The sequence below is a fragment of the Podarcis tiliguerta genome (genome assembly GCF_965153285.1).
Source record: "Podarcis tiliguerta genome assembly, chromosome: 2".
Classification (NCBI taxonomy): domain Eukaryota; kingdom Metazoa; phylum Chordata; class Lepidosauria; order Squamata; family Lacertidae; genus Podarcis; species Podarcis tiliguerta.
The window spans coordinates 75,306,393-75,331,670 of NC_139535.1; the positions used below are offsets into that span (position 1 = coordinate 75,306,393).

At 37.7% G+C, this 25,278-nt stretch overlaps 1 protein-coding gene across 2 annotated transcripts in view; it reads left to right on the plus strand.

Moving 5' to 3' along the window:
• The window catches only part of SLIT3 (slit guidance ligand 3), a 390,824-nt gene that overhangs the window by 253,757 nt on the left and 111,789 nt on the right, over window positions 1-25,278 (plus strand). For both annotated transcript variants that reach the window (XM_083430686.1, XM_083430687.1), the window contains exons 10-14: window positions 3,570-3,641; window positions 6,872-6,943; window positions 9,833-9,904; window positions 17,123-17,266; window positions 20,923-21,086. In XM_083430686.1, the coding sequence (XP_083286812.1) occupies window positions 3,570-3,641; window positions 6,872-6,943; window positions 9,833-9,904; window positions 17,123-17,266; window positions 20,923-21,086 (524 nt within the window). The remainder of the gene's footprint in view (window positions 1-3,569; window positions 3,642-6,871; window positions 6,944-9,832; window positions 9,905-17,122; window positions 17,267-20,922; window positions 21,087-25,278) is intronic.

Sequence of the window (25,278 nt, forward strand, 5' to 3'; positions counted from 1 at the left end):
GTGAAACCTCTGTTTTTTAAAAACGTCACTCAAGTACTTTCTGCCTAAGACTTAGAGAATAGGGGTCTGGGGTTGGATTTTTAGTAGCATGTGCCTTACTGTTTCTCCATATGACTAAATGATGGGAACATCGAAAGAGCGTTGAGATCTGCCTTACAGATAGAATGATATGCTGCAGCTGTACTACCAAATGCTGAAATTGAATTTCATCGAAATCAAATATGACTATTGTTGCATTTAATGTGTATGCATCTACATTTCATCTGCTGGGAGTATTTTTTTGTTGTTGTCATTGGGGGGGGGAATCTAATGAATAGCAATAGGGACATATCATTGTGCAGTAATATGTCCTTTCAAAAAAAAAATCATTTGAACTCACCTTTAGAAAGTGCAACTTTATTTTAGAGTGCTGCAGTCTCATGCCTCTTGTGGATTGTGTTTTCCTATGTGGACCTAATTATGTGATGCCATTATTAACTTACTTGGTTAGTTGGTCTTCTGTCCTCCCACATGGCTGGGGAAGGAAATATATTAGTATCTCAATCTGTGCATAGTGATAGTGAGGATCAAATATGCTCAAATATATTTCCACATGCCTGGTCCCATTTTCACAGTTCTGGAAAGGCAGCTAGTAACTTGGAGCTTGCCAGAGAGCCCTCAAAGTTAGGACAGGAGCGGATTTACTGTGCCTACATCAAGCTACTAATAGGCTGTACAATTTTACAACTGTGTAAGTTGTAATTGATTTCCTGCCTTCAATTTAATAAACATATTTAAATTGAAATATTGAAATATGACAGTATTCGAAGGCATGGTAGGTTGCCAGGTAGTCATTTACTACTTGATAAATACATCAATGCAGAACTGGAAGAAAGGCACACTTGGCATGGTTCCAGCGATATACCTGACATTGTGGCGCACATAAATCACTTGCCTTGGGCAAACTGCTGATTCTCTGGGGCAATGGGATTCTGCAGCAAGCCTGAACACTTTGCTTTAAGAAAAGGTACACAATGACAGCTGTTGTCTCCTGCACATTATATATTTCGCTCACATTGCCTTCATTCAACCAACCACATCCTCCACATTTGTCTCAGTAATCATTTATTTTTAAATTTTCTACTTGTTCTTTGGGGTAAGGGGGATTATATGGACATCAGTAACCAATCAATTTTCTTTTCTTCCCAGCAGTGGTAGCCAACCCCTTCTGTACACTTTCCCTCTAACATAATTTATTTATGGTTACCAATAATTTTACTTGCTCACTAGTAGCATGGATGGCTGGATCAGACTCATTTCCTGGCTCTTAATTCTCTCCCCACCATGTTCTAACTGTTTAAATTTTTTTCTGCCACATTGGGAAAATTACCACCTTTCTCTCTGCTGCTACCAGAAGCGATGCACCAATAGGTGGCAAATATAGTTAATACATACTAAAATTGGAATGTTTGGTGGCAGAAGGTGAGCTAGCAGGGGTAGAACAGACATTATAGTGATGGTTCCTGCCTTCTCTCTCTGTGCCAGTTCACACTCATGCACATTACTTGATGCCTTATCATATAATGACTTAAAGGCACATGTCTGGACTCCATTTACCAACATTCTGCTTTAATTGACCACAGGTGATTTGTTATCATTTGAGATCGCAAATTCAAACACAGTGCTTTCCAATGGAAAACTTTTGTTCTTTCCACAGTGGTTGATATATGATAGCCCATTCAGTGATGGAAGTCATTAACATATGCTGCAATCCTCAAGTGTTGACAGTGCATGTCTGAATCACTCCTGGCCCCTGCTGCATGCAAGAGAGTGGATGCTACTCTATAGCCACTCTATTCAACTTCAGGCTGAAGAGATAATGAGCCCTAATACATCCTGGCATTGCACAATGAGCAATTAGATTTCTGCTCTGGAAATGCTTCAGCGAGGCCAAATACACTGATATCATCACATCAGGCACTGTGGCATGTCCACTTATCCATACATGCACATTTGTGTCTTCTGCTAAATACTTGGAGCAGACTATCCCTTTGATCCTGCTTTGCCTTCCTTGTTGCATCAATTACAGTACATAATGTACTGAAAACATGTATTTAATTTCATCCCCTACTTTCTCTAAAATGCTATTGTCTTCCAAAAAGAGGCCATCTAGCCATGCTACCCAGAAAGGTGCAACCAGAGAACATGACAAGCTTGCTTACTTATTTTACCAATCTGGCCTACAGGTTATTCACAGTTTCCTACTATGGAAGGGATGAGCTCTGACACTTCCAAAAGAGAGCACAGCACTGCTTGTTAATAGAGCAAGGCTCTCTCATTTGTAGACTCCACTTACTTGACAGCTAAAAATTATCAGTACTGATGCCTCATTCTTTTTTCTGTCCGGTTTAATGATTTGTCTGTGTTACAAACGATTAGGCCACAGTAACATAGCTGTCTTGACAAACGATTAGGCCACAGTAACATAGCTGTTAGCTAAGATGTTGTTCAAACTGGGAAAATTATAGTAAGCTGCTCACATTACCAAACTTAGTAACATTTCCCCCTTTTCCACCAGCTGGAACCTACATTGATATGAATGTCTAACTTAATCAGCAATCAGTATTACTCTATATGGTTTTGTTGCTCCCAGTAATGTGATCTGGTTTTAGAAAAGCTGTGTTAGGTACTCTTTTTCTATATACATACCTGCATTGCGGTCTTACCATGTGTGTGAAGTGTTCAGGTGCCAGCTAAGGAGATGACAAAAAGTGCTGAACCTTGAGATTGATTAGGGCAGAATTCCAGGTGGGGTTTTGACCCTAGAAGATCATTTGTCACCTTAAGTGCATCTTTCTTTTTCCTTGGTGTTTTCAGCCATTTTGTTGAGTGTCTGGTCTAAGCCAGAGCATACACGGACTTGCTCTTAATGTTCAGAGAAATATCTTTGAATCCATCAGGCTGCTCTGCACTCTCTTCAGGCTTTGCTGTTTTATTAGAGAGAGTGAAGGAAATTGCTCTTGTCCTTTGACCTGAACAGTTGTTGAAGCCTTAAAAATAAAGCTCCCAAAGGGCAAAGTAGCTGTTTCTTGGCAGAAGAAAACAAACCATTGAATTGTAAGACTGGAAGGTACCTTCAAGGGCATCTCTTCACACAGTTCACTGTACATAAACTATTTGAAGTAGTTTATAAATGGTTGTAGACTACATTAAAGACAATTCTTGTTTGTGCTAAAAGCTCAGAACCATTCTGGACTTTTCCTGGATTTGTTTTTAACATCTGGCTAGACTTCTGTTGGTAATAAGAACAGGGAAAGTAATATTGACAATGAACTCATATTACTATTTATAGAAAGCTTATGGGATAGTCTACTCCTCCCACACCCCCATCTTTAGAACACATGATGATGATGATGATGATGATGATGTCTGCTTTGCTTTTGCCTAGAATCTTGAGAAGTTTTAATAGCATTTAAATATTTGTTTTGTTTTTTGTGGTTTTAAGTGTCAGGTATATTTAAAAATAAATACTAAAGATTTATCCTGTGGCTTTGCCTTTTTGGCATTAATGTGTTTAATTCTCTTTGTAGCCGCTTGGAGCAGAATTCTATCAAAAACATTCCTCCTGGAGCTTTCTCGCAGTACAAGAAATTAAAAAGAATGTAAGTATTTTAAGTAGTTTAATACAGTATATAAAATAATTTCAATGCTTGCAGCTGATAAGCTACTTTCCCGTGAGGCAGGCAAATGGGCAAGCTGCTATTTATGCAACTGGAAGGACCTCCAGAGCAACATGTATCATAAGGGCAATAAATATCACCTGCACATAGGCTGTTCTTGAATACAGTCAATCATACCAGTTCATGTTCTTCTAGCTTTTACTTCAGGACCAGATCTGATCTGAAAGCAACAACAATAACTAAGTTGCTGACATGAAGGAGGATAGGAAAACATCTCATGAACATGTAGAATTGGATCCAGCTAATGCATTTGTGGCACTACCAGTTTGATACCAATGCATATGGTATAAGGCCCATGTGAATGACACCAATAATATTTTTATTTAGGACAGTGTGGGTAACAATGCAAGACAGTTAAGCCATTAATAACAGCTCTATCTGCTTCTATCACATTACTGTCCTTATCATGAAATGCATTTTCTTGGAGGAAACTGGCTTATGTTTTTCTTCCTATTTCTAGTTTTAAGCAACTGGCTTAGAGCTGAAAAGACAGTTCTTGTAAGAGCAATTTGCAAATACATATAGTAATATTGTGCTTTTTATGTTTGATAGGAAATAGATTTAATCTCCATGTAAGTATAGTGAGGTTGGGGTTCTTTTTGTAATACATCTATGCCAGTGTTAGCCTGGGAAACACTCAGCAACTTCAATACAATTACGTACTTTAAATTGCTGTCAGTAGTAAAAGAAGGCAAAGCATGGCTAAGTTTATGTTCAAATCTACTAGGAAAATGTCAGAGAAAGTCACTAGCAGGCCTGCTGGTGTTTCATTTGGTTTCAAAGCAATAATACATACTTGATGGTGAATGGAACAGATTCCAGATTATTATTATTTTTTTTAATGTTGGAACTTCCTGGGACTTAAGCCCTGTTGACTATAGTGGGGCTTATTTACTAGAAAATGGCCATAGTATTGTGGTGCACCTGCAGAAAAAGATATGTAGGTGCTGGCTACTTCAAAAGCTTCATCTTTTCTGAAATTACCAATCTCGGGCTACTTTGCAGCATTATAAAGAAACCCTACTGTTTATGAATAAGGCTGCATATGGTACCTCATATACTATGACTGATACACACACCCAGCATCTAAGAAATTCTGCTACTGCCAAGAGACTCTTCTGTGGAATTGGTTGCATTCTCTTCCAAGTTAACCTTTTTAGAAGGATGACAGAAGTGATAAAACAAGCACAGCAAAACAAACAGAACTATTCCTCATTTCTTGTATTTTCAGCATAGGCAATATATTATTAGAAATCAATTCCATATGAATATTACAGAACAGAAATTTCATGAAATATTTCAGGAAAAGGCTAATCTGTATCTTATAATAGATAAAAAAACTTTTTAATAATTTAAAATCTGTAAACCAAAATATAAAATATTGAGGTTATTGTAGGTGCAGATTTCAGGCTGTCACAGACACTGGGGTCTGTGTTAATAGTATAGCATGCTTTGCTGCTGCACTATTATAATGGTTTAAAAGCTACAAAATTGTGTGGTACCAGGTGTATGTCAAAAAATCAGCCCTGTGCATATGCTACTCAATATATACAGTATAATTACAGGTTGTGGAGATTGCTTATTTTGTAAAGAGATTTCAAAGGTTGTCTGAGAATAAATGCAACCTTTGAAATTATTGCAAATATGTAGGGAGCCTATCTCAAAGAGAATAAAAAGTGTGTGTGTTTTACAGTGGTAAAATTGAAAATCAAAGTTACAAAAGGTGGTATTCTCATTAAATCCCCAAACAAGAGTTTTATTTACAAACTTGTATGGATCTAAATAAATTGCTTCTGTTCTGTAATAATTCTAAGCTGTTAGTGAAAATTTGAATGCCAGTTAACAACACTCTGTTTAAAAACTTTTAACCACTGAAGTGAATTTAAAGAGTGAGTCTTTTAAACTCACAAGAAGGAGAAAGGGATTGACGATCAGTCCTTATTAAGGAACAGCAAATGGGGTGGCAGAAATGCAATTATAATGAGGGATGATCTGTTTATTGCAGGGACTCTACCAGGTTGGCCATGTGTCCTACTTTAAGGACAATCCTCTATTTTGAAGGGTTGTCAGGGTACAATTCTCTGTTTGAGGGTTTAAGTCTGGTTTAAAAATAAATATTCATTAAAAAAGAGAACAGGAGCATTGAAGTTGTCTACTGACAGCAGCAATTGGTCAGTAGACTGAATTACACACATCACCTGGTGTCCTCCTCACTATACTGAGATGTATTGTATTTCTGTTTAAAATATAATAATTATTTCTAAATTTGCATCTGTATACCCCATATGTAAATTTTATGCACGTTTGTATCCTTTTGTGTTGATGCAGATTTTCTCTTTGTTAGCAATGCATAACTATCTACCCTATAGCTTCCAGCACTCCTGTAAGTTAAAGCCCAACCTCCCAGTACCAGGGAGAGAGAATTGGCTTTTCACAGTGCAACACATACTGCTTTACCATACTATTTGTTTCTTTTATTCATGTTTCTTTTGTGAGTTCAAATATGAGATAAAGGAGCTTGGAAACTTAGAGAGTTCCTTCCCTTTTTCTGCCTACCTATAAATGGGTTTTCATGCTATGCAATCCTATGCATGTTCACCCAGAGGTAAACCCCACTGAGTTCAATCAGACATACTCCCAGGTAAGTGTGTGTAGGATTGCAGATGTATTCAGTGTTTGCATTTATATATAGGGTTTATAGAAATATAAATGGAATTCCAGTGTAATAATTTAGGCAGTTTCCTTGTGTTTTATGACCCTCTTAGAAAAAATATGTGTTGTGTTTATAAATATGCAACAGAGAATTTACTAGATGGAGAGTTCTCGCTATCCTTTTAACCACTGCTAGATTTTTTAGTTCAGCCATGTATTGCTCATATAGAAAATATAGAACCGTATATGAAGGTCAGTATAGTTGTATGAGCTATAATTAAGATAGTAGTGATGCTACCCTTAAAATGAAGTTCATTGTACCATAGTCACTATGTGTTCGGTGAATTCACATCTCTCTTTCCACAGGATTAAGAACTTTAAGTGGAGCAGAACTGTGTGCTGCTGTTATCTAAAGATAAATCATTTTTAAAAGCTTAGGGCGCATTGGTAAATTGTGTTTTCATGAGTACCTTGTCTTCTTCCCTTGTGTATCCTTACAGTGATATCAGCAAGAATCAAATATCGGATATTGCATCAGATGCTTTTCAGGGCTTGAAATCACTCACCTCGCTGTAAGTAGAGGGTAACCTTGGATAGGAGATTTGGAGAGTCTTAAAAATAAATAGATCAAGTATTGGTTGGTGATGCTTTCCTTTTCCCAGTGCAATTGTCACCTTGTGAGAAGAACCTAATCTTTCTTAAATTGGAAATTGATCAGACAGACTTGAAGGTGCCATTGTTTATGCAACTCGTAGATGCCTTTTATAGATGAATACCCTATGAAGGTTAGAGATTTAGGCCTCTAAAAAACCTAGTATACTCTTTGTATATTTCTTTTACTTAGTGTCAAAAACAGTGTTGGTAGTAACAATAGTTAATCTTTATTCCTTGAAACTTGTTGCCAGAGGACAGCCTTCTAGAGCAGCTTTTCTGCAACCAGAGTTGCAGACTTGGAAGGGGAAAACTTTGCCATGTGAGTTGCACAGTAGGATCTTTGGATTCAAGCCAAAATTATTCCATTATTTAGTTACATTTAAACGGTTCCTTGTCCTGTTATTTACTATTGTATGTCTTCTTTTAATTTATGATACATGATGTCCTGATCACTGTAGGTTGTAACCAGACACCCACCCATCACAAAATTGTGAATGATGGTGCAGAACTGGGTTTATTAATCTGATAGGCAAGTTTGAAGCTTGTTCACTACAACTGCTAAATGTGTCTAATGATCCAACACTTAACAGTTCTCTAAAATCTGCTTTGTTCTCATTTTCATGGTTTGAATAGCAGTAATTGATTGTAATATTGAAATTTCCAGGACAGGGTTTTTTCTGTAATAGCAATGACCATTAAAAATTATTTGCTAATCTATGCTGCTTCTTGAACAAGCCCTGTTATAATGAGTTTCTTTATCTTTGAGTTAAGAAATATGTAGGATTAGCTTGCTTTTTTCAAATGTTGATCAAGAGTAGGGGCTAAAGAGACTTTGTGTTATGTGAATTCTCTCTTAGCCCTGAATGTGCTAACAAAACTAAAATAAATTTCATTTAATTCAGTGGGGTATTTAGTGAATTAGTATTGGATTTGAAATGAGCATCAGTTTCTTCTTTCTTTCATTATATTTATAGCTCGGGATATGTTACAGCTGTTTCACTGAAATGATATATCACTGTCCCCAAGGTCTCTCAATCTTTTGCACACTGTGTCTAAGACTTCTGGGTGCCAGTAGGCTTTCTGCACATTTAATTTGGCTGTCCCACAGCAAAGAAGGCCTTTTCCAGACTGTCTGGAGACATTTCACATGATGTGTCAAACCAGTTCTCAGATTTGGGCTGACAAGAGAATTTATTTCAGATATGTATAAGATGTTAAATTGTTTCCCCTTCTGATTCAACTCATTTTTAAAAGATAGATTAGCTTGGATCCAAATACATCATGTTGGTTAGCCTTTGGCATGTCATTCACAACTACATTATCACCTAATGAGTGAAGGTGTGTTATCGTTTTTTGTGGGGATGCCAGAGATGAAGGAAGATGTTGTTGAATGATTCTGATGATAGAGCATTGCAGTAATCATTTTTACCTTGAATTATTTGGCTAGGATTTCTTCAATTATTCTAGAAACATAATGTTTGTTCCTTACGGTATCTAATATCCAGAGCAGTTGTTAGCTAACATTCCTTCAACTTTTTCTTAGCATAAGCCAATGCATGCCTCTTAAGCTTTTACCACTACTCTTAGCATTTCCTTCTGGAACTTGTAACATATTTCAGATCCTTTTTGAAAGCTAAATAGATGACTTTAGATTATGCTAATCTAATACTTAAATAGAATGTTTAAAACTACTCCTGAATAATGAGCCAAAATGTACTGGAAAATGCTGATAGAGCAAAACATTGGGCATTGATATCCAGCAAAACAAAAAGAAAGAAAAATGAACATTTGTGAAGCAACCACCATATACTTTTTCTTACCATTTTTCACTGCCCCCAGCGAACAATGAAAAAGATTATGAGATACGCAAAAATCCATTTTGAAAATCACACTGTGGTGTGAGTGGTCTTTTTGCTTCTGGGTTGTGACACTCAGCTGCGTTGACAGCCAATTGTTTGGTGATGGGCATGTGCAATGCTAAATATAGTAGAGCAGTGCTGTCTCCTTTAGGAATTGTCATCTCAACAGGACAGGCTCTGAGATCCCAATGCAAACATTTCTTCATCAGGTCTCCAAATGCTTTTCTTGCTTTCCTCAAATTCAAATCCCAAATCTTTTCCCCAGTAACATTCTTATTTGCTCTTCAATACCGGACGTTTATTTGGGAGTAAGCACCACTTAGCACAATGTGATTTATTTATGATAAAACATACATAGGATTGCATTGAATATAAGTGAAGTAAGTTGCCGCTGCCTCATAATGCAAATATGAAAGTTGTCTCCAATTTTGCTTTGTATATGGGAAGATTGCCTGTGCATTCACTTTAGTCTTGGAGGTAATATCCTCTTTCCTTATCCATCAGTATCCCTGAGCAATTGATGATAACTTTAGATCCCAAAACAGTTTTTTAGTTTTATTTGTTCAACTTTTCAAAAATTGATGTCACTTTATTTTCTCATATATGTTTATAGGCTAGAGAGGCTAAGATACATAAATGAAATTTTCACTCCCATTTAACCACCCCACTAAGCCTAAATGATAAACCAAAAATTGATGCAGAGCAAACACGATCTTGAAAATGTTTTATGACATAAATAAAGTAGGTAACAATCCTTTATTCAATTTTCAAAAGTTTTTCCAAACATTTAATTTACCTGCAAGTCTTATTTTATTGATAGCTAGCAGTTTAAGTGAACTAACTCTTGATAAAGAGGAGAATGATAGAAAAATTAATGTGGCTAAACATAAGATTCGTTGTAAGTAGTGCACCTTTGCATTATTTAATTTGCCTCTTCGTATTTTTCAGAGTGCTCTATGGAAATAAGATCACAGAGATTCCCAAGGGTCTTTTTGATGGGCTCGTGTCTTTACAGTTGCTGTGAGTATTATCCTTACTTCTTTTGTTGTTATAAAACTTCATAGATATTTATTGCTCTAATTGCAGCTAGCAGAAGCAGGCTGGTTACTTTGTGCACTGAAAATTAATTGAAGGCCATTATTCCTATGTGGTAAGACTGGTATGTGAAGCCAGCAGAATTTCAAATGTCATAATTATATTGGCAAAGTAGTCTTAGTTTATTAGTAATTTATGTCTTGCTTGAAGTCCTCTTGAAGTCCTAGCTTGAAGTTCTCTTTTGGGACAAAGCATTAACTACTAGTCAAGTGCAGTCAGCGAGAGAACAGAAAATTTGTTTAGCAGTTTTCCCAAGAGCTGTGCGTTAACATCACTAGTACATTCTGGTATAACTAATAGAGAGCTATTTCATAGTAGTATAGCAATATAAGCAGTCAGAAAGTAAAGGGAAAATGCTGTTTTTTTCTGCATAGAAAAGCAATGAGGGACATTGCTTTACCATTTCAGGTTTATGATCTTCATAGAAACTCTATGCATTAGGTCCTTTTGTTTCTTTAAAATGTTGAAAAAGAGATAAGTGAATATTATTTGAAAGTGTTATTTGAGGCCAGAATTCCATAGTCCAGTGCTTGACAACACTGTTCAACTGATCAGATGCGTCTCAACCTCAGTAACTTAATCTGCTTCCTATAACAATTCTAGGTGGCCCAATATTTCAACCCTAATCCTCTCCAAATGCATAAAAAAGAGATGGGTTTTCAGTTTGTGGTGAAAGCTGAACAAAGGTGTTGGTGGTTGTAAATCAGAGGGAGGAATATTCAATGAGGAAGGTACTACTGTTGAGTAGCTAAGGCATTTTAGATTTCTCTCAGAGATGGAATGACATGAAGAGCTTTCCCAGCATATCTCTAAGTCCATGCAGAGCAGTGGACCTCCAGTAACAACTCCAGACCTAGGAGTACCCACAAGCTAGTCAATAACCATTTCAAATGCCCAATAATCCTCTTTTGTCATATTTTTATTTTCATTGCAATCTACAAATGTTAGCACATGAAAGCAGTGGTTCTTACTGAAATGGTGTGCTGTCATTTTGTTTGAAACAGGTGGTAACTGTACAGGTTGCATCTACAACTTCCTTCTTGTTTACTGTTAGCAAAGTATGGCTAGTAAAGAATGCTATAGAATTGTAGATAACAGTTTTTGAAGCAGTTGCAAAGCTGGTTGCTATTCTAAATGTGCTAACATCCCATTTGTTACAGAGATTTATTCTAGGATTATGACTGGTGTAGATGTCTTGCTAGGATTGTTTTTGCTGGCATGTAAACTCCGTATTCTGGTTGTGATAAGTTAATTATATATGAGTCTCTCTTGCTATTTATGCATCCTGCTGGCTTTTGATAAAAAAGAACACTATCTGTGATAGATGACAGACATGAAGTGCATTTAGCATGAAGTGGAAAATCCTGTCCCTTTGGCTGATAGTTTTTCATTTCTATTTTTATGAAATGGCAATTTTATAAATTGTTATAATGAGACTGAGTGGTGCTAGGGGGTAGTGAGATATTGTTATTTTGATAAAATTATATATATATATATATATATATATATATATATATAGCAAAGTAACATATAAAAATATACAAAAATTGTATCATTAGGTATCTATCCAATTTGATTAATTTGTAGACAAGGTATATATTGTTAATTCTTTGAAGCAACTTTTTTTCCAAATATTGTGAATGGATAAGTCATAAATGCTGACATTCCCACTGCGGAGCCTAGTGCAAATATGACTCATAAACTATTCTGGCAGGATATAAAGGTAAATATAAATTATACTAACCACCATGCTGTTTTACTTGAAGAGAGCTGCTCTAAGGACATAGATATAAATATAGATATATACTAAATTGGTTAGGTTCTGAAATGCCAGAATAGTTTAGCATTAGTGGCCAAATGGTTGTTACCAACTGGTCGGACGCTTCAGGCTTAACGTGTGTGTTCAGTAGAAAAGGAGCAGACAGAGTCTTTTATAACAAATATGACATGCTTCTGATTGCAAAAGATGAGGATGTTGTTTCAACTCTGTTTTATTTTGTAATGTGTTTCTTACTTTAGTATAAGAACTAAGAATGGGGTGGGAAGCCTTCTCTAACATAATCTGATGATACCAGCCTAATAATAGCAATTGCAAAAACTTTCCTCTTGGAGTAGGATTTGAATGTTTTAATTTTGTGATATATATATATATATATATATATATATATATATATATATATATATATTTCAAGTTATTTAAATAATTTGAATTTGACTTTTAAACTGTCTTTAATCTGTTGTCATCATCCCTGGATGTCTGAACCATAAAAAGCTTGCCTTGGTTTGAAACCTGCTGTTGAACAGTTGGGAAAGTGCCCTCTCATTAGATCTAATTTAATGTTTAGAAGGCTGTAGATTAGATTTTTTTTTCTTATTAGCCTGGAGACAAAAGGGTAAGAAAAGTCTAATGAGAGATCCAAGTAGCCAGTATAATTTCTGAGGTTTATCAGAAGCTTTGTAGCATATGAAAGTAGTAATTGTTAAGAAAAGGTGAAGGCTCTTTCAGGTAAGGTTTGTACCAGGAAAGAAAAGGATGTGCAATTCAGTATTGGAATTCAGTTTCCAGTACTTTATAGGTTTCTATAAAGGACTATGCATCTTATTTTTTATTGAATTTCAAGATTTTTGTACGCTATTATTCATTCCTTGAAAAATTACAGTGAAAAACACTGCTAATACTCTCTCTGGAATTTGTCTTCTAAACTATTAAGTATTCCAAAAAATAAATCCAGTTTTGGACTGTTGCATTTGTATTTGTGGTAAACATGATTCAGGAGCAGCCAGTGTGATGGGATGGTGCCATGCCTTTGCCCTCTGATCGTGCTGCTGCTGCTTACTGTAGGGCAGACAGGCTGGGTGCACTAGTAGGAGCATGGTTGTTCCAGTGCACCCATGCAGCTCCAGTCTCTTTGTCACCCTTCTCCTCCCCACACCATGCTTGTATGTGAGAGTGGCACCGCTGCCAGCAGGGTGACAGTGCGACACCGCCTCATTGTGCTGGACTTTCCTAGCATGTTTCAGATAACCCTGTGATGGGTAGGGAACTGTCAGTTTTTAGTATCTATAGCAGGGGTCAGCAACCTTTTTCAGCCGTGAGCCGGTCCACCGTCCCTCAGACCATGTGGTGGGCCGGACTATATTTTGGAAAGAAAAAAATGAAACAATTCCTATGCCCCACAAATAACCCAGAGATGCATTTTAAATAAAAGCACAAATTCTACTCATGTAAAAACACCCGGCAGGCCCCACAAATAACCCAGAGATGCATTTTAAATAGAAGCACACATTCTACTCATGTAAAAACACCAGGCAGGCCCCACAAATAATCCAGAGATGCATTTTAAATAAAAGGACACATTCTACTCATGTAAAAACATGCTGATTCCCGGACCATCCGCAGGCCAGATTGAGAAGGCAGTTGGGCCGCATCTGGCCACGGGCCTTAGGTTGCCTACCCCTGATCTATAGTTTGAAAGAATTAATAGGTACCTGTCAGGAATGGGTGTCAGGAATAAATCACACAGAGTAAGTCTGCTGAGCAGTGCCAGATCTAATTAGCACAACAACTCTTCTCAGTAGATCTTGCCCCAATGAGGTAGTTGTGGAGACTGAAGGTCCCCTCCTTCCCACAGCTGCCTAAATCTCCTTCATCCTGGGTCCTTCCCAAGCAATCTGTCATGGACTGGTTGGATGCAGAGGAGTGGTGAGAGGCGCCAGCTGGGAAACACCCATGGGAAGAAGTCTCAGAGTCAGGGGATTGGTGGTGGGATGGTGGTGAGTGGTCAGAGAGAGAAGACTGGGAGAGGAGGTGTCGGAAGCTGGAAGAGCAAGAGGGTTTAGTGAGCAGGAAGAGTCTGTGACACAGTGCAGTCCAGACATTGAGACTGAAGTAGAGGCTGGAAAGGAGGGGAGTCAAGAGGCTGCTGAAGAATCAAGAGAGTCTCTCCCTCCTGCTGCGACCAGCTTCCTTCCCCGCTGTTCTCCAAGAACGCACACAAAAATGAAGAAAGCAGAACAGAGATTAGTTGTTCACAGATGCAGTTTGAGACTGCATGGGAATAGCACTGGAAAGGAGGAGCCTTAGACAGGGGTGGGAAAACAGAGACCATCAGTTCTCACAACTGTGTCATCAGGGCAACAACTATCACGCAGGGTTGCTGAGACCACTAGGCCAGAACTGTACTTTAGTTTACTTGAATAATAGTTCAAGTATATATTACTTTCATGCTGACCTGCATCTAACTCTAGCCCTGACACAATCTGAGACAACAAAGACACACTTGTCTCTGCTCATCCCTTTTTATACCTTTTATACCTTTTTATACCTTATCTGGTCCTGGGGCATTGGGGGGGGAGGGGGACTTGGCACAGCAGGAGGGGGAGGTACCCTGGCTTCTTCACCAGCCTGACTCATCTCTGCCTCTTGGGCTCCCTCCTCTCCTGCTTCCGCCTTGGATTCTGGTGTTCTCTCTGCCACAGGCTCTCCCTGATCACTAAACCCTGTTACCTCTTCTGCTTCTGGCAGCTACTCTTCCCAGCCTTCTCCCTCTGACCACTCATTGTTATCTCGCCAACAATCCCCAGTTTCTGAGCCTTGGGGGTTCATTAGCTAGTGCCCACCATTCCTCTGTGTCCAGCCAGTCCGTGACACTACCATCTTAATAACATAGGAAGAGCACCTCTGACCAAAAACCCATCTAGTCTAGCATCCTCTTCTCACAGTGCCTACAGGAAGCACACAATCAGTACATGAGTGTACCCACTCATATTCCCCAAAAACCAGAATTCAGAGGCTTAATGTTTCCGATACTGGAAATGCTTATTGCAACATCTTGTGGTAGTTTAACTATGCAGTGTGTGAAGAAGTAATTTCTTTTGACTATTCTTTAAAGGTCCTTTCTTCTTTAGCACTGCAATTTATTTACAAAACCCGATTGATGTGTTTCTTTTATTTGTTATTTTTTAAAATGCTGTGGGATTAGATACCTTGCCCCCATGAGTGGCATTGCCTGAGTAGACTCTCTCACTGACCCAGGAGGCAGAGGCAACTTTTGATCCCCAGTGTCTCCACTTGATATGGCAGGTTTGGAGTTCTATGGATCAGTGTGGGAGCTGATGCATCAGAGGAGAACATATGGAGAATTTAGCTTTGCATGACACACAGTAATAAGATTACCATTGATAATAGACCAACAGTAAGAAACATCTTCACTGTGAATACTTCCTCGCAATGCCTAGTAATATAACACCAGCAGTCCTTCCAAACTATTATTGGTATATCAGAGTCAAGCAATTTATTTCCATGAACTAACATAGCTCCTTAGGTAGAACTTTTTCTACCTTCATATTCAAGGTGATTTGTTATATATGTAATTGCTAGTACCTGAATAATATATAAACACTTCCTAGTGCACTACGGAACCTGTAATTACTGCTAACAACTGCTGTAGCACTTAGTGGTAGGTGGACTCTCAACTGCTGTTAACACCTGTGATATACAAATAGTATGACGGCCATTGTAAAAAAAATAGTCTGATATGCAAGACTCCAGTACTAAGAGTACCTTTGTAAACAAGGCACTAGTATAAGATAGTTAAAGAAATTGATACCACACAATAGCCATATGAAGAATAGACTGAGGAATAGTGACTGAGTCAGGTTAGAACCTGGATTTCTTCAGACCCTCAGTACCTATATTCTACCCCATAGTACGTAGTTTGAATTCTGCTACTGCGCTTTTCCCCATTTAGTTTTATCCATTTTTGTTGTTTGTGTTAATTTTATAAGAATTGTTAATGATGCTATGATAAAAAATGCAGGCAAGAGAAAAGAGGGGTCTTTGTCTAAATTCCTTTTCACAATTCTTTCTGGTTATTAGTGTACTGTACTTAAAATGATTTCTAGCTTATCTGATAATGATAGAAACCTGTATTTTCTTTAGTAAGGCTGTGAGGTTGTACTTCTAGTTATTCTCTGATAGTTTGCTTGCTTGTCTTCTCTGATCAGAAAATTAAAATGTTGGTGAGGGCAAATGCTACAGTAATGTCTTTCTTTTCTTCTTCAAACCAATTATTTTCTATCATTCTGTTTTGGAAGCTCAGGTTATTCTTTAAACACTTGAAATTGTATTCATGTTACTACATCAGTTATGAGAATATTAATTGTGCACAAGGGTTGTTGATAATCTAATCTATTTGCTTGCCACTTCAGTACACATTCTTAAAAAGGGCTTAGTTGAAAAGCGTATCACTTTGACAAATTATGACTTTTTTCTTTTTCTTTTGAGATGAATTTTAGTATTGTAATATAATACTGTTGTGCATATTCATTGTGAGATGGATAATATTTATACTGCAGGTAGCAGTTGATAGGCATTCTTTTGGAAACAACTGCTTCATAGCACTTCCCTTTTGAGCTATCACTTTGTGAGTTATTCAGATATAGCAGATAGTGATGGAAGTTCAGGAATAAGCTGTAGCTTAGACAAACACAAGTAGTTTCTCTCTTCTAACTGCTTCTAATCTGTTATACTCCCATAAGTTTAAATTCCAGAACACTGGGCATTATATTCCCTCTGTGTAAGCTCATAACTCTGACATTTACTGCTTCAAAGAACACAAGGCTACATAAGGGGTGTGACCAAAGCCACAAAATCTTTCTCAATTTGCTTATTACACACAATTAACATGGGATTCTCACTCTCTAATAACAGGTGCAGACATTCAGCTCCAAATTCACTTTTTAAAACTATACCATTATAAGTGATGTGTGGAAAGGCCCTCAGAGGGATAGTCCCAGTTCTATGAAATAACCACTCCAGCAGGTTAAATGAAATATTGTGGTATGTGCCTGTCCCATTAAGAAACTTAATGTAGCATGTTAAATTTGTTAATACACGACTCCTTGCAAGACAGAATGGTTTGTTGTTTGTTTGTTTGTTTGTTTGTTTGTTTTTAAGGGATGCTTTATATTCTACTATTTACATGTATTCTGTTTTGACTGCAGCCGAGGTAACCTGAGAAACCTATATACCACAGTGCATCACTTCTAATACCATTCTTTTCTATTGCTTGCTCAGAAAAGCTTTGTTTAGTCCTCAGTAATATTTGTATTTTAAAACTATTTTTTTGTTTTTTTTTACAGGCTTCTGAATGCCAATAAGATCAACTGCCTGAGAGTAAACACCTTTCAAGATTTGCATAATCTCAATTTGCTGTCTCTCTATGATAATAAGCTGCAGACTATCAGTAAAGGACTTTTTGTCCCTCTCCAAACAATTCAAACTCTGTGAGTATCCAAGAATGTTGTTTTTGATGATGATGATGATGATGATGATGAAATTGGTTAGTCACTTTATCTTGCCCAAGGCAACCCAAAGTGATTTACAAACAAACAAACAAACAAACAGCTACACATAGATACATTAAAACTATCCATCCCAAACACTCAATGTTTTCAGATATGGAGGACATGGCATAATCTTGTGATCCTGTACCATTCCTTAGTTCTGAGTAACACTATGCCTGCCAGAGCGCTAAAGGCTCCAACCCGCAGGGGTGTGGGCAGTTGAAGTGTTGAAAGGTTGAGAAATAAAGAAGCAGACAAAAAGATGGAAGAAAAGTGTTATGGACAGAGCAGATAGAAAAGAGAATGAAAGGTACAGAAAAAGGGAAGAAAATAGATAAAAGGCTGGAAGGGGGAAATTGGCAGTATTTTAAAACATTTAATTTTCCAAAATTTTAAATTTTTAAAAGAGGTAAGAATATTATATTTTGCCTTCCTTACTGATTCAAGATAATAAGAAAACACAAGAATAGATATAGCTGCAAGTGGCAGCAGCAGCGCCTGCAGCTTCATTGGTAGTAGAGACTTGTGTTACCCCATGGTAGTTGAGATTTGTGCTGCTCAGAGGTATTGGCCTGCTGCGAGAATTAGAATTTTGACACAGTCAGAATTAAGTCATACAACTCACTCATTGCAACACAGCATGAGAGAGAATGTTTGCTGTTCACAGTGGCCCTTATATACATTGCTAGTGACAGTAGAGACTTCTCCATAGTATTGACTTTGCTTCTGCTGCTGCTACTGCTGCTGCTGCTGCTGGCGACGACATGTCATGGCTGGCTCTCCTGCTGGGCCTTGCCTTTTTCCAGGTTACTACTATACCTGGCAGGTAGATAGCTCAGCTAGCCTGTGTTGCTGCTGTACCTCATCCCACTCCATTCACAATATTATATCTTTGTATATTGTATGTTTATTGTGCTCATTTTACGCAGTTGCTAATATGAACAGACTCCAAACAAATTGGATATAGTAAGTAGATATTTAGGCTAGAAACCAAAGATGGGATAGGTGCATAGAGTGGGAAATCCACCTAACCAGTGTTTTGTGTCCCAATTTCACTACTGCAGTTCCACTGCTAAACATGTTAGTCATTGTCTAATTAAAAGGTGGTTTCAAAATAAGTGGTACCTCTGGTTACGAACTTAATTCGTTCTGGAGGTCCATTCTTAACCTGAAACCGTTCTTAACCTGAGGTACCACTTTAGCTAATGGGGCCTGCTGCGCTGCCACCGCGCAATTTCTGTTCTCATCCTGAGGTAAAGTTCTTAACCCAAGGTACTGCTTCCGGGTTAGCGGAGTCTGTAACCCAAAGTGTTTGTAACCCAAGGTGTTTGTAACCTGAGGTACCACTGTATTTGATTTTTTGGCACTTGTCTTGGCCTTGTATTACATTCTGTTGGAAACAATTGTTCAATGGCTTTGCACAACTAGAATAATCAGTATCAGTCCCTACTAAAAATCTTTATATTTAAATTGTATCCCCACTTTTGCCCATTAAACATTACATATTATCCCTTTTTGGTGATTTAGTTGCTGTTAAAATATGGGAGGTCCCCCCCCCCCCAAAATATATCAATTTGATCTATTTTTGTTTTCTTTCTTATAGTGAATGATGGTATCATGTTGTAAGGCTTAAGAGGAGTCAAAATTGTTTTATTTTTATTAGATAAGTTGTATATACAATTTTTGACAGTTTCTTGGATAGCCATTTATCACATGTGTGAGAGAATTCTTTTATTTTGAATAAGCTAAGCTGCTTGGCACCATCAGAAACTTTTTTGGTTTCCTCACCAATTTAAACTCTTGAAATTAATACAGTATAAGTGACCAAAGCTAGCCAGAGGCCTCTTTACAAAAAATTGATCAGGAAACCACTTGGACCTTCCTTAAAATGGAAGAAGAGTTTGGATTTGATATCCCGCTTTATCACTACCCGAAGGAGTCTCAAAGCGGCTAACATTCTCCTTTCCCTTCCTCCCTCACAACAGACACTCTGTGAGTGGGGCTGAGAGACTTCAAAGAAGTGTGACTGGCCCAAGGTCACCCAGCAGCTGCATGTGGAGGAGCGGAGACACGAACCCGGTTCACCAGATTTCGAGTCTATCGCTCTTACCACACCACACTGGCTGCTTTGTGCAATGAGTCATTTATGTGTAGCAGCTTGCCACATTGACTCGTGACCTTTTTGCCCTTTGGAATCAGACATACCACACAATACGAGTTAATCCAGGTGAAGATCTGGAGCACATTAATAGGTTGTTTGTTGGATAAATGGCCTGTAAAACAGCACTGGGTTGTTTTTGTTTTTTTAATGCCTCTTTGATTCTTCCCTAAATCTCAATTCATTTATATCTTTTTATTTTACTGGTTTGCATATACAGTGGTACCTTGGGTTACATACGCTTCAGGTTACAGACTCCGCTAACCCAGAAATAGTACCTCGGGTTAAGTACTTTGCTTCAGGATGAGAACAGAAATCGTGCTCCGGCGGTGTGGCAGCAGTGGGAGACCCCATTAGCTAAAGTGGTGCTTCAGGTTAAGAACAGTTTCAGGTTAAGAACGGACTTCCAGAATGAATTAAGTACTTAACCTGAGGTACCACTGTAATAAAAAGATTCAAACATATTGAAAAATAGAAATATAATCTAAAGTAAGGAAGATTAGTTAGTGTTGTCATACATAATTAGCTGAGGTGACTTTAACCTGTATCAAAAGTGCCTAACCCAGGCTTCTTTAACCTCGGCCCTCCAAATGTTTTTGGCCTACAACTCCCATGATCCCTAGCTAGCAGGACCAGTGGTCAGGGATGATGGGAATTGTAGTCTCAAAACATCTGGAGGGCCAAAGTTGAGGAGGTCTGGCCTAACCCTTTGAGGAAATTTTATGGTGGGGCAGGGCCAGTCCCTTTCTTTTATTTTTATTCTTTGCTATTTGCTTATTAGAAATCGAATCCAAGTGGCACAACATGTTTTCCCACTTACTCAATTCAAGTTTCTAATAAGTATTGACTTTGTTATATTTTACCTACACTTTTGTTGTTATATTAGTTGGGTTCTAGTTTCAGGATCAATTTTGTTCAGGATCAATTTTTAATTGATGCTCAGGAGTAAATCTATTTTACATAAGGATTTAGCAGCTCTGACCAGCACACTTACATTTTAAGTTCATTTGTAGACTGCTTACTGGCCAAAAATACACTAGTTTACAAACATGCAATTTGTTGTCTGCAATGCTTTAGTTTTGTGATAAGAATTATTTTAATCCTTGTATTTCTAAAAAGATGCTTTCAACTGCAGGGTATTGTAGCATGAAAACAGTGGCTTTTGTAGACAGAAGGTCTGTGCCCTTTAAAAGCAAGCTTTGCTATATTAATTTTTGTTTCCTTCTTGAAAAGGCTCGCTGCAGACTTAATGGGCTAAAAAATAAGATGGTTCACAGAATTTCTTCCATTCAAGTGCAGCTCCATGTGGCTTCCGCCAGGCCTGGTGTATTGGAAGCTGATTCAATTACTCTATTCTTCAGTTTTATGTTTGTAAGAAACAATGATGGAGTACAATGTCACAGGTCACTTCTGGTTAAACATCCCATCCCTCTTGCAGGCATTTAGCTCAGAATCCATTTGTGTGTGACTGCCATTTGAAGTGGCTGGCTGATTACCTGCAGGATAATCCAATAGAAACCAGCGGCGCTCGATGCAGCAGCCCACGTCGCCTTGCCAACAAACGAATCAGCCAGATCAAGAGCAAGAAGTTCCGTTGCTCAGGTAATTCATTTATCCAGGCTGTACTGCACTTTCAGTTCAGAAATAAGCAGGTCCAGAGAGCCCACTAATCAAATCTGTAGGACAGTGTTTGCTATAATGGATATTATGTAGCATCTTTCTGAAATTAAATTTGGAGAATTGGATTAGTCCTCCAGAAAACCTATTTACCTTATGCATTAAAAGAGAGGCAACCCTTTAGCTTGCCTTGTGGTTTATATATTTATATAGGTACAAAGATAGGATGTAATTTTAAAAGAATGCAGGACTGTATACTGCCTCTAAAAGAGATAAGGTACAAGTGGCCGAATATGTCATATGACTTCTTCTTTAAGAAATGAAAGAATTCAAATGTTTCATTCATAAGAAAAGATCTCACTAACTGAATAAAGGGTTTGTCATGAGGACTTATTTTGCCAGTCAATGAAAGCATGCTTTGTTTTAACTATTTTGACAAACCCCCTCAGGTGACTTTTCAGTAACAATGGTGCAGTCAGTATCTCTTTAGAGGTAGTAGATGTGGAGATAGTTGCAGAGGCCTCTTTTAAGTAAGTAAATAAATAAATTGGCTAGAAGTGCTCCTGGGCAGGAGTGGGGAGTGCCCAACATCTGAAGAATAAAATCAAAGAGATAATACTGATGAGATGATTGGGAGAGGAGAGTCTTTTTTAAAAAAATGTCTGGCAAGTTCTATGCTCTATGGATGAACTATAAAACAGTGGCATAACATGAATGGAAGGAAGGAAGATGGATGCACCACACAGGTCTGTGCAACTTGTGCGACCTACTTGCCAAATTCAACCTACTGGCCATAAATGGCAGTTCACCAGAAGATCAGTAAAGCCTCTTTCTTTTTATCCTGCTTTTAAGACAATTACTGTCTCCCAAAGAGAGTCAAATAAACAAGGGAGTGAGAGGTCCCACCACCAGACTTACAAACTAAAATGATAAGACACACAAGGTAAGGGCAGTAGAGGGGAAAGGTTGGCTAGGGAGATGTTCTTCAAGGCCAGAATATAGTAGCGAACTACAAGAATTTATATCCAATTTGGACCAGGCTGATCTTCCATCCCTGGTGTTCTTGGTTGAATAGTAGTTGGTGGCTCTTGTTCTTTAGGCCAGTGAATGGGGACAGAGGGTCCTTTCTATTTGCTTCTGTGATCACTGGACAGCTAGCAGCTGGAACTGAGTGTTTTTTTCCCTCCCAGGAGGGGGGGGAAACAGGCTCCCTGCAGCTGTTCCTTCTTTAGTGGATATATTTAGCCAGGTTGGTCTTCTTATTACCATGAGGATTTGGCCAATGGCAGGGTATGTTGCCCTTCAGCTCCACTGGGCAACTCCCAAGGTTAGCTGTCCAGCTGGTCTTCATGTCAGGCCAAAACTCAGGGATAGTGAGCTTTGTTCAGCTTGGCAGGTCTCAATTTATGCCATCTTAGGTTCACAAAATGTTAAAGGCAATAGCAGCATTCAGAACTGAGAATGGCAAAAAGCATCTCCACTAGTTGCCCATGAGAACTGTGCCACATTGGCATCATAATATAAATAACTAGGCAACCTGAATTGAAAGTGCGGTGTTTAATAGTGTTTGATGTTCAATTGATGTCCCTTTGTGTTGCAAAATTGTGGCTGAATGGAAGTATTCAGGAAGAAAATCAACGGTTAACTCTTATGGAAGCCATACAATAAGTGTATGTCTATATGACAACCGCTTAGAGACTATTCTGATTGACCAATATACAAATGGTTGTGATAAATAAAATAAATTATTAGTCGAGCTGGCCTTTAAGATTGCAAACATTCAAAAAACAATGTAATTGAAAGAAATATTAAGAATTTATTGTAATGTTTGATCATTTTAACACACCTCGTGTCTAGAGCTCTGCAGTTGATTCAGAGTATTACAGATTGGGATTTTTTCAAGTCTCAGTCAATGATTACTGTTAGCCTGTGTTTCATCTTTTAGGCATGTGCAGAGGGCCGTTTTGTAATAGTCTAGTTGCTCACATTGTAAGGATGGTATACAGCTAAGTTTTCCTCAGAGCAGACCTATTTAAATTAATGAACCCAACTTAGTGCTGTTCATTAATTCAGTGGGTCTACTCTGAGTAAAAGTTAGTTGTCTACTTCCTCATGTTCTTTACACATAAATGATTTAAATGTGTATCAGTGGTATAATATGCCACCTCTTTCAGAGCTTCAAGTATAGGTAGATTTTTATGCGGCAGAAAATCATTAACTAGACTGAGAAGAAAAAATGGCTGTCATTGATGGAATATGTTGCAGTACCTTCACATAAAAATGAGTACTGCTACCTTTTCCTCCTGAAAAAAGAATTATGATGAATTGCACTTCTGACAACTAAGAGCAGATGGCAGAAGACACTAGTTGCTTTGTGAGGAAAGATGACATCTACCCTTCTTTTCCTCAATAAGCCTTCATTCATAAACTGCCCTTTGTCAATACAGTAAACGTTATGGCATCTAAATCATATTTATGTAGAGAATATTAATTATATAAATAAGTTAGCGTTCTGCTTGCAAAACATTAAATTTACTTCAAGTTTTATGTATCCAATTAATTTTGCTGTTTTTCACCTTCCTTTTAGAGCTTCCTCTGCTCTCCCCCCCCCCAAAAAAAGTGTTCCATAGGGTTGGGGAAAACAGAAGGAGGATAGTAGAGGGGGTTGGGGAAAGAAGCAGAAATTTGGGCAAATTTCCCCCCTTGCTCTTCCATTCACTGAAGTTTCTATTGAATCAAAGAATAGTCCATTAATGGAAAGACAGTGCTTCATACAACCTTGTGGTATTTTGACCAAATGTCTTGTTGTAAAACCATATCTGTTCCACAAAAATTAATCAATGTGTACTGATATTTAAAGAAACTGATTGTTAAAACAATACCAGTAAGAGTCAACATGGTGCAGGGGGTGGGCTTGGATATGGGTTCAAGTTCACCTCAGCACTGGATGCATTGGGAAGTTACAGTTAAGTTCAGTCAAATGAAGCAATAATTTATTATTTATTTTCAATGGATTGGAATACATCATTCTTTTGATCGAAAGAAAAATGCATTTTGGATAATAACTAGTGAAATTGATTTTCATTGGTGGGAAGGAAAACTGCATACAACTGGAAACAAGTTTTACTCACATTCTATGTCTTTGTGTGCTTAGCTTTTGGTCAATGGTTATGTAGGTGTAAACAATACATAAATTCAAAAACTTAAGTCATGTGATATGGCTTAATTATGGAGGTATGGAGTCAGTTGTGTCTGAAAATCATACTTGGGCCTGATTGCATGGAAGCTCTTGTCCATAGTTATACAGAGAATATTTGATGGGATCTTTAGAGAGGAGACAACGATGCTTTGCATATCTGTAATAAGTGTTTTACAAGTCCTATTATGATGAAGACAGCAATGTTAAAAATTGTAGCCAAACTAAGTCAATCCTATGCATACTTACCTTAAACTTAATGAAACTTAATTCTGAGTAGACATTCATAGGACTGCACTTGCAGGAAAAACTGCATTTTTCGTTTTGATAGAATTCTGCTTGGTATCTTCCATGTGTAGTTCTTGACAATTAAGACTCATTGAATTTGGTGTTTACTCTCTGTAAATTTGATATAGGATTGCAGCCTGCGTTTGCAAGAAATTATAGTAAACAATATATGTACAGTACTTCTAAAGTATATATAATCATTGTATATGATGAGAGCTGGTCACTGCAAGTTTAAACAGTGTATGGTGCATGTGAATGAAAATGTGATGGTGTTTTTAGGATTGTTTTCAGAGGCAATTAATTTTTGAAGATACTTGTTTCATACAGGATATAGTGGAGAAATGTAGGTGATGGGATCTTTAGATTACTTGTTTTGATGGCTTTTTAATTTAAAGGGGATGTAGTAGTTTTGTCTCTTATGCTGAATGGAAGAAACTCAGATTATATTGTGTGAAGAAAAGTTCTCCTATTGCCTGACATATCGCGAAGCAAGGCTGATCTGCCTGTATTTGCAAATATTAGATTTAATCGAATGGCTTTTAAATCCTCTGTGCTTGGACCGTTATAAAAATTCAAAGGAGAATATGGATGAGGACATTTTTTCCTAGCTGCAGCCTTGCTATGTATTAAATATGAATTCTCAGAAAAGAGAGGAATGCTGCCATTTTGGGTAACAGTCATAAAAGCAGTCTT